At 47.7% G+C, this 14114-nt stretch overlaps 1 protein-coding gene across 4 annotated transcripts in view; it reads right to left on the reverse strand.

Annotated features, from left to right (window-relative positions):
- Positions 1-1748: 1748 nt before the first annotated feature.
- The window catches only part of LOC128749509 (vitamin D3 receptor A), a 44946-nt gene continuing 32580 nt past the window's right edge, over positions 1749-14114 (reverse strand). For all 4 annotated transcript variants that reach the window (XM_053849178.1, XM_053849176.1, XM_053849177.1 and 1 more), the window contains 5 exons: positions 13506-13605; positions 12931-13108; positions 12412-12563; positions 10992-11108; positions 1749-10538 (listed from right to left, as the gene is read on the reverse strand). In XM_053849178.1, the coding sequence (XP_053705153.1) occupies positions 10285-10538; positions 10992-11108; positions 12412-12563; positions 12931-13108; positions 13506-13605 (801 nt within the window). In that variant the 3' untranslated portion in view covers positions 1749-10284. The remainder of the gene's footprint in view (positions 10539-10991; positions 11109-12411; positions 12564-12930; positions 13109-13505; positions 13606-14114) is intronic.

Consider the following 14114-nt stretch of genomic DNA (forward strand, 5'->3'; position numbering starts at 1 on the left):
TGTATATATATAATCTATTCACTGTCCAAAATAATCAACACAACTATTTGTTTTCCATCAGATGAAACCCATATTGCCATTGTAATCTACATTTAGAATGGCGTGTGTCAGAGCAGAGCGATATTTTCGGGCTCCCCACGTCCCACTCTGCTATATTTGAAACCACCCATTCATGCCGGAGCCAGATGTGGCTGATAGATTTGTGATATCCGAACGTGGAGGCCATGTTTTCCGAGGATGTGGAGATGGATGGACAGAGGAAGGAGGTGAAGACAGAACACAATGGGTCTGAAAGAAAGGGAAGACGGCGGGTGTCTCTGGGGGACAGTGGTGGAGGGGTTTCCCCTCAGCTCTTCATCCTCTCATTCTCATCTTTAAGTTCAACTCCACAACACGCACAAGTTGGTCCAGCTGTTGCTGCCTCTCACACATCTGTGCGTGTGTGTTCTTATGCATCTATCTTTGTGAGAACCTGGATGTATTTTTATCAACAGAGTGAGGACATATTTGCACAGTGAGGACATTTTGGCCGGTCCTCTCTTTGTCAGGCCTCATTCTGAGGGTTAAAACTACAAAATACCTCTGTTATTATCATTGGGTTCCAGTTTGGTCCAGAGTCCTGGTTCAGGTGAGCCATGTGTTTTAGATGGTTAGGTTCAGGGGGAGAGGCTGGGGAAAGGGTGATGTTCATGTATTGGTCGGCCCTCAAAAATCCAAGGCTCAGTTTGAGGATGAAAACTTCAAAATTGCCAAATCTGGGGTGAGAGGTCGCCACAAAATGGAGTGTGTACACGTATTAATATTCTTGTGCGTGTCCGTGTCACTGATCTTATGAGGACATTTTGCTATGTGAGGACATTTTGGGGCGTCCACATAGAGGGTGAAATGGCCAAAATAACTGGGATCAGCGACCCGGTTCAGGTGAGTCATGTGTTTTGGAATTGTTTTTTCTTGTCTTTTAAAAATAAATAAATAAAATAAAATAAAATAAAAATCTGATACTTGAAATATCAGCTCTTAAAATGGTGAAGATGAACTGCATGGAACAGTGCGAGTCAAAAGAAATGGCCAGTTGACGCCAACGATTCTGAACACACACGCGCACACTTATTTATATACAAGTCATTCTCTCCTAGCGTGTCATTACGGTGGCTGCTGGGACTTTCTGGTGCAGGGCAGAGGTCAGCCAGCCGCTTGGCAAAACAGGAAGTGCTCCATGTTGCTGATACATTCCATTTTTAACTCGCGCACAGCCCTGCTAAAATAAATAGCAGTCGGCAGCCGAGTCTGGCCGGGTGACACCCGCGTGTGTGTGTGTGTGCGGAGGCTCGTGAAGCCATTTCCTCTTGGTATCACAATCCTCTCAGCAGTCGGCAGGACTGCACCCAGCTCGCAGTGATGGCTCCACTGTCCATCCACTGCTGCACCTGGACCTCCACCTCCCGAGCTGGAAGCACCTCTTCAGTGGCCACTATGAAGCAGAAACAGATGTGAATGAATTTTTTGTTTCAACCCTCTGACCAGTGGGGATGAAGCTTCATGAAACAGTGTCCTCATTTCCACACCTCAGGAGGTGGCGCTCTTGGTTGCAAAATCGCATGCAGTTTGAATTAAAAGATTCTCGAGGGCGCCATCTAGTGGGCTCTGAAAATGAGGACACTGTTTCATGAAGCCTCATCAAGCCACTCACCTGAACCTTAGGTTCTGTGAACAGTGAAACGTCTCACATGGAGCCATAAAGGCCTCAGTGGAACAGAAGTGCGGCTCTCCGTCCAACGTTCCACGGCTCCTTTGTCTCTGTTCCAGATCAGACTCTGTTTCTCTGATGCTGAATCCAGGGAGCTTCTTCAGCTAGACATGACTCAAGTGGGGAAGGGTCGGCTCCCGACGTGAGATATCGGTGGAATATGGAAGCAGACTCTTGAGCCAAGACGCCCACAGTTGCAATGTGATTCCCACCCGGCGGTGGAAACATTCCCATGGACGGAACAGTAGCAGGAAGGTAGCACTGGTGGATGACTGCAGCAGACACATGTTGAACACAGGTCAAACCCAGGAGTCGCTGCGGAGGTGGCTTTTTCCTGCCCCACAATTCCTCTCCACCTACACACATTCTACAGTGGCAGCCACCAGGTTCACGCTGAAGAGACAAGGTGACTGGATGAAAGCCGTTCCACTCTCAAGCTCATGAATTCAGGCCCTTTGTGCCTAAAGCAGGACGCAAATGAGTGTTTTCAGCAGCCGAGAGTCGGGTGTGGAGACTCGAGATCTTTCATTTCATCTCCCGAAAAAGGCTCCTCTTCTATTTTTACCCAGGTAGCGATGATTCCCTGGAGAGGGAAAGCACCCGCCCGGGGCCGCTTGGTTTTCCCGCAGATATGTCGTCCCTGAAGCAAACCCAAAATAAACATGCGGAAAACCACAGGGATAAATTTGGCTGGGTGTGCGGAAAAGCTTGGAGTCGCTGATGGCGCTCTCACATGCTTCTGAAAAAGAAAGAAAAAAAAAGAAAAACAAGGCGGAGGAGAAACGCGAGAGCGATGGGGTGGATGGGCTGACGGAGGAATGCGGAGGTTCCGGTTCAGAATGGCTTTGAAGTCAGATGGAAGCCAAGGTGACAGGTCAGTCAGCTGAAGTTCATGTCGTCGCTGTAAACACGGCAAACATCCGATCCTTCTGCCTGGCCGTTCCAGCTTCAACATCTTCCATACAACATTGCTGGCCTCACCACCCTTTTGGACGCTTTCATTTTCATCCTTGCCGACACCCTTTTGTTACACATCACTCCTGACACTTTTCTCCCATGATTCCATCCTGCCTGCACTCGCTTCTTCACCTCTTTCTCACACTCTCCATGGCTCTGGACAGTTGAGCCTCAGTACTTCAAACCTCCCACCTTCTTTATCTCTGCATCTTGTCACTTCACCTGTCCACTTGGCTCCCTCTTCTTCACACACATGGATTCCATCTTACTGCGGCTAACCTTCATTCCTCTCCTCACCTCTCTAGCTGATCCTCCACTGGCTCCCTGCTCTCACAATGTCATCCGCAAACATCATGGTCCAAGGGGCTTCGTGTCTCACCTCATCTCTCAACCTGTCCATCACCATTGCAAAGAGGAGCCTGAGCCTGAGCCTTGGTGCAGTGACACCTCCACCTTGAGCTCCTCTGTGACACCTGCAGCACACCTCACCACCGTCTCACACCTGGCATATGTCCTGCACACTTCTCTGCCACTCCAGACTTCCTCATACAATACCACAACTCTTCCCTTGTCACCGTGTCGTACGCTTTCTCCAGGTCCACAAACACACAATGGAGCTCCTTCTTCTCATGGAAAGGATGAATTGTGAAAATCATTTTTCAACTTTGTTCCTCATGTGGAGGACGAATTAAGACCAAAACCTCAGTCTCGGAGAGCAAAAAGGTCTTACAAAAGTAATGTGTGACGTCTACAATATGTGTTGTTTTACTGACGGACAATCGACTCTACGCTGCAGTCGCCAAGCAACGCACCGTGTGACACACCTGGTCTGAGACGCTTCCGACTGCAGGGGAACACACAGTGTTCAGCCATTTACAAGGTGACATTCCTCAAACATGCCCGCACACCGCAACTCACACCAAACCAAAAACACTGGCCTCCACTCTCACCAGCAGAAGTGAGACGGACGTTTCAACCAAACAACAAGCAGGAAGCATCTGCACCCACTCCAATAAAAACATCCGGTGAGGAGAAGAAATGAAAAGATCAAGATGATGAACGGCATCTGCAGCATATCGCGCCAAAAATATGGCCGCCATGAAAAGAGTGGAGAGGAAATCACCGCGGCTCCAGAGGGAAGTCCGTGAGACTGGCGCATCACAGCCAGCACAACACTGTTTAACCTTCACACTGAAGTTTGTGGATTCTTTTTTGACCCCAACCAGCACACAAAACAAGCAAAAAAAAAAACAAAAAAAACCACGTTTCATTTCTGTCTCATACATTCGGATGGTGCATTCAGGAGCATCAGAATTTTCTAGACTACGAAAAATGGCCTATCTTGCGATGGCTTATAAGAATTGTGGAAGAAGTGTGTTGGTGACAGAACCCTCGAAACTGACGCCTGTGCATGTCACTATTGTGGCACATCAATTGTCTTTATCTTCTTTTTTTCGTAGCTCTACACTGAAGAAATACCATCTGGCTGGGTTTCAGACATTCAAACAGGATTTTTTTTACATAGATAAAGATAAATACTGGCAGTTTGACTCAGTCAGATCCTCTGGGGTGATTTGGGTCAAAGCCCCTTTAAGGCAGGGCGAACAAAGATGAGGGAAAGATTTTGGTGTGGCAAGAAAGATGTATATTCTGTGGTATGAATCCCCTCATCTATGCGCTCCACCCAGAACTTGACCTTCTCCTCCTTGAGCGAGAGAATGCAGCTCAATGCCAGACGACTCAAACTGCTCTCAGAGTTGAAGTGTTTCCTCATGCGGAGACTCGGCAGCCAGCAAGAGCTTTTCGGAGCGAACATGTGCAACGCACTCTTCCTGTTGCCGGGGTTTTCCATCCCTATCGATCAGAGGAGTCAAGGCCACCGCGCTCATGAGGCTTCAGGAAACGGTGTCCTCATTTTCGCAGGCCACTAGATGGCGCCCTCTGCTCCGAGATCTTTGGATTGGAACCGAGGGCGCCACCTTCTGAGCCCTGGTTTGTTTGGCCTTTCTCCTCCAGAGTCGGGCTTATTTAAGCCTAGCGGTGCGACTCCATTGTTATTTGAAGCCCAGCAGGAGAAGGGATCACGAGAAGGTGGAGCTGAGGGGGAGTGTCTGGGGTTTGCTCGCGGTCCCTTGTGGCAATATTTAATAACAAACATGAAAAATACCACAGAAATCCTCCACCATATTCCCACGCGCCGACGCTCCAGAACACACACACACACCCAGGGCCCCATAAGTATGCGACCACAGACACTTGAGTGCACATACCAAGGCAGCACTTCATGGCTTCTTCAAACAAGAACAGCTTCAACAGCTTCGTGAGCAAACGTTGGACACAACATTTGAAGGCTGCTGCGCTGAGACTGCGCACCTCCTGCGATAGGTGTCAGAACAGAGGCGTGGTGACCCCAGTCATGTCTCTTGTGCGTCGCCAGTGGCTTTCTGACCTCGCCTTGAGGTCTGCTCCCTTCCAGCCTGAGATTCCTTCCCATCCCTCCATGTTTCACATGTGCGTCAGCAGCGCCACCGCAGTGCCTCTCATCCTCCGACTGCTCGGCGCACTGAGCTCCACGGCCTCCTCTCTGGCACTCGGCAGCGCTTCCCTTCAGATGACGCCAAGGTTTTCAATCGCAGCAGGGAACGGGAGCGACAACTATTCACGTCGGACTCTTGGCAACAGGGAAAAAAAATATATATCATCCTCTTTATTCAGTACAAGTGTGTGAAAATAAGAAAAGGAGGCGCCTTGTTTTCAATGACCTGACGCTTGTCACGAGCATCAAACTTCATTGCTTCAACTTCATCATGATCTGCAGTACAAGACCCAAACTTCGGATCAACAGGTCCAAAGGTTGTCGGTTGGACGATGCACATAGAAGTGGTGAAAAACACGGTCTTTTCTCAGTAAGAAATCTGAATTACTGAAGAGTCTCTGATGTTCTTATGACAGAAGACAGAGAGGGTCATCTGAGGAGCAAATAAGAGCTGGAAGTCACGTGACAGGAGAGTAAAGACATTTGTGTTCCGCATCAGTATGTACAGCTGCTTTATTTGTGATTTCCTCAAAAACATCTCTACGTACAAGGTAAGCAAAGTAAAATGGATCAACTTCCAAGAGCAGGAAAACAAAGAAGCGAGCAACAGGAGAACACGGCTGGTCACATGGGCCAGGCAGAAGAGACGCTGCATGAGTAACGCTGGGTTTTGGTAGGAGAGCCAATCCTTGCGGCGGTCTATGAAGCGCTGAGGTCCGGCGGGTTTGACTGCGTGCGAGTGCGTGGAGGGGGCTTATCTTGGGACTGGACTGCAGGCTAAGATTCATGAGTGTGTTGGAGATGGTATGAAATGGCTTCACACCACATATACGACATTAAAACCCCTGATATAGTCCCAAAATAAGGCTGTGGGTTCGAGGCACACCAAGGTACAACTGAGAACTATGTGCATTTCTGTTTGTTATTTGAAGTCGATGACTGAGATTTAAACCCTGTTGAATGACGTCTAAGCCCCTGGCAGGTCTTAGAAACGGATCGAAACAAACAGACTTTGCAGAGCTTTTGCAGACAAAACACAAGTGCATCATTGGCAAAAAACTGCTGGTGAAGGAAAGAAGTGCACATCATGAGCGTGTAAGTGTGTCCATCTGAGTGTGTGTGTGTAAGAGCATATAGAAGAGGTAGCAGAGATGCAACAAGAGAAACACACCAGTTGAATGACAGTTGTCCTTAAGGCTCTTCTGAGGTCCAAACTCTCACCCACCTTTCCAGTAAAGGGCAAAATATGTATAAACTTTTTTTAACAGTTAATTTTTTGGTGTGTGTGTGTATATATATATACATACATTTTTTCAATATTTAAAAATATACATTTCAGGAGATAAATATGAGAAAATGGAATACAATTTTAGCTTCCAAAAATAGTAATTCAGACTTTTGTATGAGTGAAGAAAAATACATTTTGGCCATTTTGCACTCAGATAGAAACGGATGTCTTTTAAGATGGCGTGTTACATGGAAAGTGTCCACATGTCGAAGCTTTGACATGAAAAGATGAAGAGCAGGTCCTGAGCAGCAGAAGAGCAGTGGAAACGTCATTCACTGTCAAAGGCTCATTTACCTGAAAACGGAACAAGTGAGCAGCAAACCAAGAGGAGGAGCGAGTGAGGAAGAAGGCAGAGCAGTGAGCGAGCGTGTGTGTGTGTGTGAGTGTGTGTGTGTGTGGGAGACACAGACACTAAATTCCATCTGAACTGGATCCCAATGCCACAAGACGTTGGAGGAAAAGCAAGAGTGATCAGGGTGGAGAGAGGTGATGAACTAACCTTGAAGAGAAAACGTACCCACGTTTGTTCACCTGTTGCTGAAGCTCGCGCTCACTTCCCTCCATGCTGTTTCCATGCACCAGTCCATAAACAGGTGTTAGCTGTGAGAAAGACCTCTGGGATCAGTAAAGTGCAGCCAGAATCAAAACAGAACAAAACAAGAAATGATGCTACAGGGCAGCGGTGAGGGGATTGGGGGGGCGGGAAGCAACACAATACACTAGTGTGAGTCCAAATATCTGATGCACTGACACCAAGTCCAGGTGCATATTCCCAGGTGAGATGAGAAGTTTCAGAAGGAGAAACTGCACAAATCCAGGTGAGTGTCTCGTGAGCAGGAGCAGGGCGCCGTGCCACATGTGCAGGGGGAGAGGTAGTATGTTGATGAGGCAGACGAGAAAAGTGTCCAGAGACAGAAGAGACATTTGGGAGCATTGGGATCCGACAGTTCTAGCAAACCTCCTTCGTACAAGTGAAATGCAGAACGTTTGGAGTCGAAACACTGAGCTTGAGAGTGTTGTGTGTGTGTGTGTGTGTGTGTGTGTTTGGTTCCCAGAAAGGCTATTGTGAAACATTGTCCAGGAAATGGGTTGAGGTATCTGTTAGAAGCCGAGTAAGGTTCCTGTAAGTAAGTAAGGCTACTGAGGTGGAGCGGCGGCCCGGCACAGACGGTGGCTCGCTCCTGGATCCAAACAAACCACTGTTTCCATCAACAGCAACCCAGTGTGCATCAGGAGAGCCACGGTCCTTTTGTTAGCGCTCAGTCGGTGGCGCTCTCACTCGCATCCCGACACGCTGCGTTGCTGTGGATGTAAACAAGCGAGCTTCCGGGTCAGAACACGGCGCCAGCCCTCACTAGCTTCCTCTGCCCTGCATTCCATTCAAAACACAAAGATGTTCGAAACAACAAAACTACAAGTCCTTCTCTTTGTTGCTGGAAACAGAACAGCTGCGATGCGAGCGGTGAGAAGAGGAAACGCTGTTGATCCCGGCAGTCTCAGCGTTGAGTGGCCCTCTCAGCGGGCGCCGCGTCCACGCGCAGAGCCGTCAGTTAAAGCTATGATCAGAGGTCTGGTTAGTGTAGTGCTCCCTCGCCGACTCGCTCACTTCAGGCAGTGTTAGTTTGGGATGGGCCCCGTATGAAGATGGATTCACTGCCTCCTATACACAACAAGTCCTCCAGATCACGGAAATGGCTGCTGCAGCGGACCAGTCCAGCCACATCAGTGTCCCGGCACAAGCCAGGGCGCTGGCGCACATCATCCACAGAGAAGCAACTGGTGTTTATGAGAAATACAAGTGGATAATATAAAGTCATTGTCCCAAGCTTATCGATTGCTCTGAGAGAGAGCCACACGCTGAGCTGCTAGAGGAAGACCAGGCTCCATTTATGAGGGGGGCCCTGAACCTTTGACTTGTCGATACAAAGTAGATATTCCTACGACGTTAAAAATAATCATCAATATTTTGAAGTTTATCTAAATAAATTAAGACGTACTTCCGTACAATCGCGTGTATATATTTCTGATTGCAACTAGGATTAAAATAAGGAGATTCTTGGAAGCAAAAATACATTCACTCTTGATTCAAAACACAATTTGATTCCATTTAAAGCTGTCGAATTCTGGTTCGTGTTGCTTCTGTTCTTCCAAAGTTGTTGGATTTGCACCGATTCAAAGGAGTTCAGGTTGTTTCCACATGGGCTTCCTGTGGATCCTGAGCAACTCAGCTGTGTTCTCCAGCCCACACGCCTCAGTATCATTGCATATAGTGCTGCGTCTCCGGGGCTCCGTTACCATCAATCCTTATAGCTAGTTCACCTCCAAGTATGTACAGGCTTAGCAAGTGGTATTTACAAGGTGTGTCCACAAGGGGGTGACCGAGGGCTGCGCGAGAGAGAGAGGTGGGGATGAGCGATATGTAGTGACGAGTCAATGTCCTGGTGACGCTTATGTGGCTGGTGTTTCAATCATCGACGGCTGAGGATGTAGATGGTCCATTGTGGATTTAAAAAAAAAAAAAAAAAAAAAAAAAGGCAGACTGAAATGCTGCCATCAGCAAAGATTTGAAGGCTTGACTGGATTCCATTTGTCCAGAACTGATCAGCTTAATGGTAGTAGTTGAAATCACAGTGATGCTTCGAACTCTGAAGACACGCTCCTCCACATGATTGTACGCTCACGCCTCTCTCACACACACACACACGCACACGCACGAGCATCAGACAAACACTTCCCTGAGGTAACAGCAGGCCGTTGGCTTCTCTCCTCCAACTGTCGGACCCGAACTGTCATAGCAGCGATCTGACCGACCAAAACAAATACTGTGGATCCAAAAAGACAACATGACGGCGCGTTTTAAGAATGTCAGTCCACGAACTTCACAGGTCCAAATTGGAGAGAGAGAGAGATTTCCCTGCACTGAGCCCTCCTTCAGAGCCTGCACCCCCTTGTGGTCCATCAATAGTCTCTGGTACTGTACACACGCGCCCGCACGGTCGTGTGTTGAGGCGCTGAAACACGCACACGGAGGAGGCTCCTCTGCATCCTCCCCATCCACAACATCCGCTCCCATGGAGTAGGAAGCAACCATTATATATAGAAATCAGCTTATACTTTTCATCTATATCACATTGTCGATACATTCTAGTTTCTGTGACATCCCTTTCGTGACAAGGAATTTCCCAAGTGTAGCACCTCTTCCCATCCATCCAATCTGGGTTGTGCATCGCCTCTCCACAGTCTCACACTCAGCGAGCGCGCACACAACTGGAGGGCCGATCCAAGTCATCTAAAAGCACGTACTTCCTTTGACTTGAGACGAAGCCGGCAAGCCGTGTGGGAGGAGGCCCTCGGTGGAGAAGTATATTTGGATAGCTTTGTTGTTAGACGCCACGCTGGATGGTCGCCTTTCGATGCAATGGAGCCACATCCGTCGGCCCCAAAAAATATGTAGAAATGTTGCACACGAAGAAGCCAGGAGGTCCAGAGAGGTTGTGATGAGAAAAAAGTCGATGCAAAGAGTTGCTTTTTCCTGTTGGCACAGCTGAGTGACGTAGTGAAATGATGCATGATTCCCTGTTTTGATATCCAAAGATGAAAATACAATCTGCTTATCCATGTGCTGCTGCAGCCACCTGGAGGCCCAGGTGTATGAGACGTGCTGCCTTGAGTTGAACTGAGTGTAGGGTTTTAAAGGCCAGGGTTGAACAGTGGAGAAGGGTGGTGGGGATGGTTGCGTGGTGGAGGCTGCCTCTGCTACGACACCTCGCTGCCGAACACCTCCAGGACCAGCGGGGTGAGCTGCATGCTGTGCTCCGGCTGGAAGGAGAGCGAGCGGTACTGCTTGGAGTGCTCCTCGTTCAGGCTGCGCAGGTCGGCCAGCTTCTGGATCATCTTGGCGTACAGGAGGCGGCCGCCCGGGTGGTTGACTTGGATGTAGGCTTGCAGGATGTCGGAGAGCCGGTCCTGGAGCTGCTCGATTCGGGCGTGGTCCTGGACACCAGGCCGATCTGGGGGTGGGGACACGAAGCGCGTCAGAGCCACTTTAAACAGACCAGGAGACGGAGAGAGGGCGTCCGGAGACGCTCCCATCTCCACATATTTTCATCTCTTAAACACCCGAGCGCACGGACAGGACGGTGCACCACTGCTTGTTTGGACTGACAAGGGAGAGGGGCCTCGTCTGTGAGAGATTTTAACGTCCAAGTGTGGAGTTTATATGGCCCTTAACAGTGCAGTGAAATGCTCCTGTTTAATGACTACATTGTTGAGCCATTTCAGCGGCAAACACATTATTCAATACAACCCTCATCTTTATCAGCAACTATCAGAATGTCCGCCGTCACAGATGGTCACATTAAAAACCTGCTGCTCATCTTTTCCTTTCAGCCAAAGAGCCATTTGAGCTTTGGTGGAGAGTAAAAATACACCCAAGCAGAGAAGAGAGTCGGGGTGGCAGGTACCTGGGGAGAGTAGGCAGATGGCCATGAGCAGCACATGCTCCTCCTCATGCAGGTTGAGCTTCTTCAGTCCAACCTGGAACTTCACCAGTGGCTCCAGCAGCTCCAGAGTGTGGCCCGCTGTGGATCCACACACACACACACAAGAGAATATCTTCATTGTTCTTTTCCTTTTCTACATGAAGTTGCAAGGGATCCAAGAAGGCCCATTTCTTGGGACACATTCTCTTGTGGGGACTGGAATCATCTACAACAGTAACTGAATCAAATGGATTTTCTAATCCACAAACTGGAAGCAAGCCACGAGTTATTACTAGTCAGAGCCAGGTTTATACACCATCAACACAGAGGTCCCTGTGGCTTCCAACAGGAAAATAACCATTTTCGAAAGTAAACAGAAATGGAGTCAAAAGTGTCATGACTGCTCTTCAGATTGAAACCACAAAAAACAGGTCACACTGAAGGACAATGGCTCAGCCTCCTCGCTCCTGAGAGCTCTGCAGGATTATGGCTCTTGAAATGAAAAAGGGGAGAGCTGGAGAGTCAACTCCAACTAAAGAGGTGTGGAGACAACAGACACTTCTGACTCAAGATACCTTCGAGGTACTTCCAAACCATTCACTGGAAAGCGCTAATTCCTTTCAATTTCCTCGTGGAGACAAAGTTCAAACCAAAAAAGGCCCCAGACTCAAATACTTTAAAATTAGTTTGCGGCTCCTATGAAATATTCCAACTAAATGGTCACACTAATGTGCGTGTGTGTATAATAACACTGTGTTGTCAAACTGCATGAGGCAGAAAAACACAGCAGCTCTGACAGCTCACACTTCCATGTGAGTGGGAGGAGCGACTGGCTTGAAACGGCGCTCTCTCCAGGCTGTGTGCTACTGGCTGAAACACGAAATATTAATGTCAACAATTCAGTTCTGTTAGCTTTTCTTGTAAGAAAGCAGTAGCAGCCACACCTTTTGAAACACACAATAACGTTTCCTGGACTTCCCAAGCTAGTTATATGAGATTTTAAGGGTGTTTTTTCTGCCACTGTATGTATAAAATGAGTGATATTTCAATCTCACATCAAACATACATACAACAATAACTCATCATTAACTTGAACTGAGGGATTGAAAAGGAGCAGATTTTAGCAAGTTTGGCATTTGGCAGAAAACAACACACTGTGCTCTTCACAGATGAAAGCAGGTTCACACTGAACGAATGAAAGAGGTTTGTGCTCTCTGAGTGCTTTTCTAGTTAGTTCCTATCCACTGTCTCGGTAGAAATAGACACAAAAACTTGATAAACACATGTGAAAACATTGTCATGCCACTGGGCTCCACAGGTCCCAGAGACATCGTCCAGTCCCGCACCAAACAGCACTATTTTAAAAGACAACACAAAACCAACTTGTTTGGGGGATTCGAACCTTTAGTGACATCATTGATGCAGTACTTGAAGTCCGGTCCCCCACAGCTCCAGGACATGTCCTCCAGGTTGAACGACTGATTTGAACGCAGCATGATGATCTCGATGGCACTGGACTTCAGAAGTGCGATCTGGTCTTCAGCAGTCAGCTCTCTGTGACACACACACACACATACACACAAACAACAAGGTGAACATGCTTCACCCCTTATTTCTAAAGATCGGGTCGTGTATTAGCAGGAATCTCGCGATGCAATATGGACCCAACACTGGAGTGACATATTGCGATATGGTGGGTCAGACAACATGTTTTTAACAAGAGCCACAGCTTGAAAAACTTAAAATTTTATAAATCATTCCGTTGGATTTTGTCATTTTGGATTCACAGGATGCAGACACTTGCTATATGACACACTTGTGCTCTTGGTCTGAACCAAATTCAGAACCAGAAAAGCTCAGTAATAAGAAATGCTAATATTAATATAATATGAAAACCTTCACAGACTGGACGGTTTCTTACCTGAATCCTGGAATCATCTTGGCAAAGCCAATGACTTTCTGAATGCTGTAGGACACCAGGTCAGCCAGGTGGGGCAGCATGGACAACTTGGTGTCCTCCTCACTGGAGTCCGGACTGCTGGCTCCATCCTGGTACATCATCAACAGGTTGTTGAAGTTCATCTTGTTGTCCACGGACTCTGCAGTGGATTAGAGGACGGGAGAAATGAGGGACCACACCAGTAAATGTGCATTGGTGAGAAATCGCATCGCACCAAGGAGCCTGGCTCCACCCAACTGGCATTCATATGTGAAATGCAGTGATATACGAGGGGAATTTCATGATGTGATTTTTATCTCCTGCTTGAAGTAGGAGCCGTCTGTGACACCAAATAACGACTGTGCTTTGCCTCAAATACAAAAGCAGAGAGTGCTAGAACTCAACGTCTACAAGCCCTTTTTAATTTCTCCAAATAAAATATCAATAAGAAATGGAGGGGAAAAAAAAAATCAAGGCTACTCACACTAGATGTCAGTAGAACTCAAAACAGCGTCAACACAAACATCAGAAAACCAAGTAGAACTGTCTCTCCTCACCGGGTGAGTGGTTGAACGAGTCAGAGGAAGCATCGGAGAGTGAATGAAGAGAGGCTGCTCTGCTCGCGCTGCGGGTCACGGGGCCTTCGCGTACCGGCGGCTGCAAACACACACACACACAGCGCACTATTAGTCTCCTTTGAATGAAGCATGGTGAACATTCTAATCCTGTTCTGATTCAAAGAGTCACCTCACAGCAAGCAGGGAAACAAGCCGAGAAGATATAGGGGTAATTTGGCAGAGAAAAACATAGATCCAATGTGGCTCTGTTTTTTACTGGCCGCAGCTGTTGAGATGTGCAACAAGCATTGGACTCACAAGTGAAGGCAGCATAAGCACTACACAGTGTCTAAACACACAGACTGGATGTATATACTGTTTATTTAGTCTGAGATGAACTGCCACATTTTCTTAGCCATCGGAAAGATGGCCAGGAGTTTGGTATTTATTAGCTATTGTGGTTGTGGGCACACTACGTTCTGGAGTCACAAATAAAACACAGATCAGGTTTCTGGTTTGTTTTGGTTGACTAAGAACAGAGAAGAAACCATGGCAACCACAGAAGGTTGGCTTTAATTGTGTATTTGATAACAGAAATAAGCTACAAAA

Source organism: Synchiropus splendidus, chromosome 18 (genome assembly GCF_027744825.2).
Source record: "Synchiropus splendidus isolate RoL2022-P1 chromosome 18, RoL_Sspl_1.0, whole genome shotgun sequence".
NCBI lineage: Eukaryota > Metazoa > Chordata > Actinopteri > Syngnathiformes > Callionymidae > Synchiropus > Synchiropus splendidus.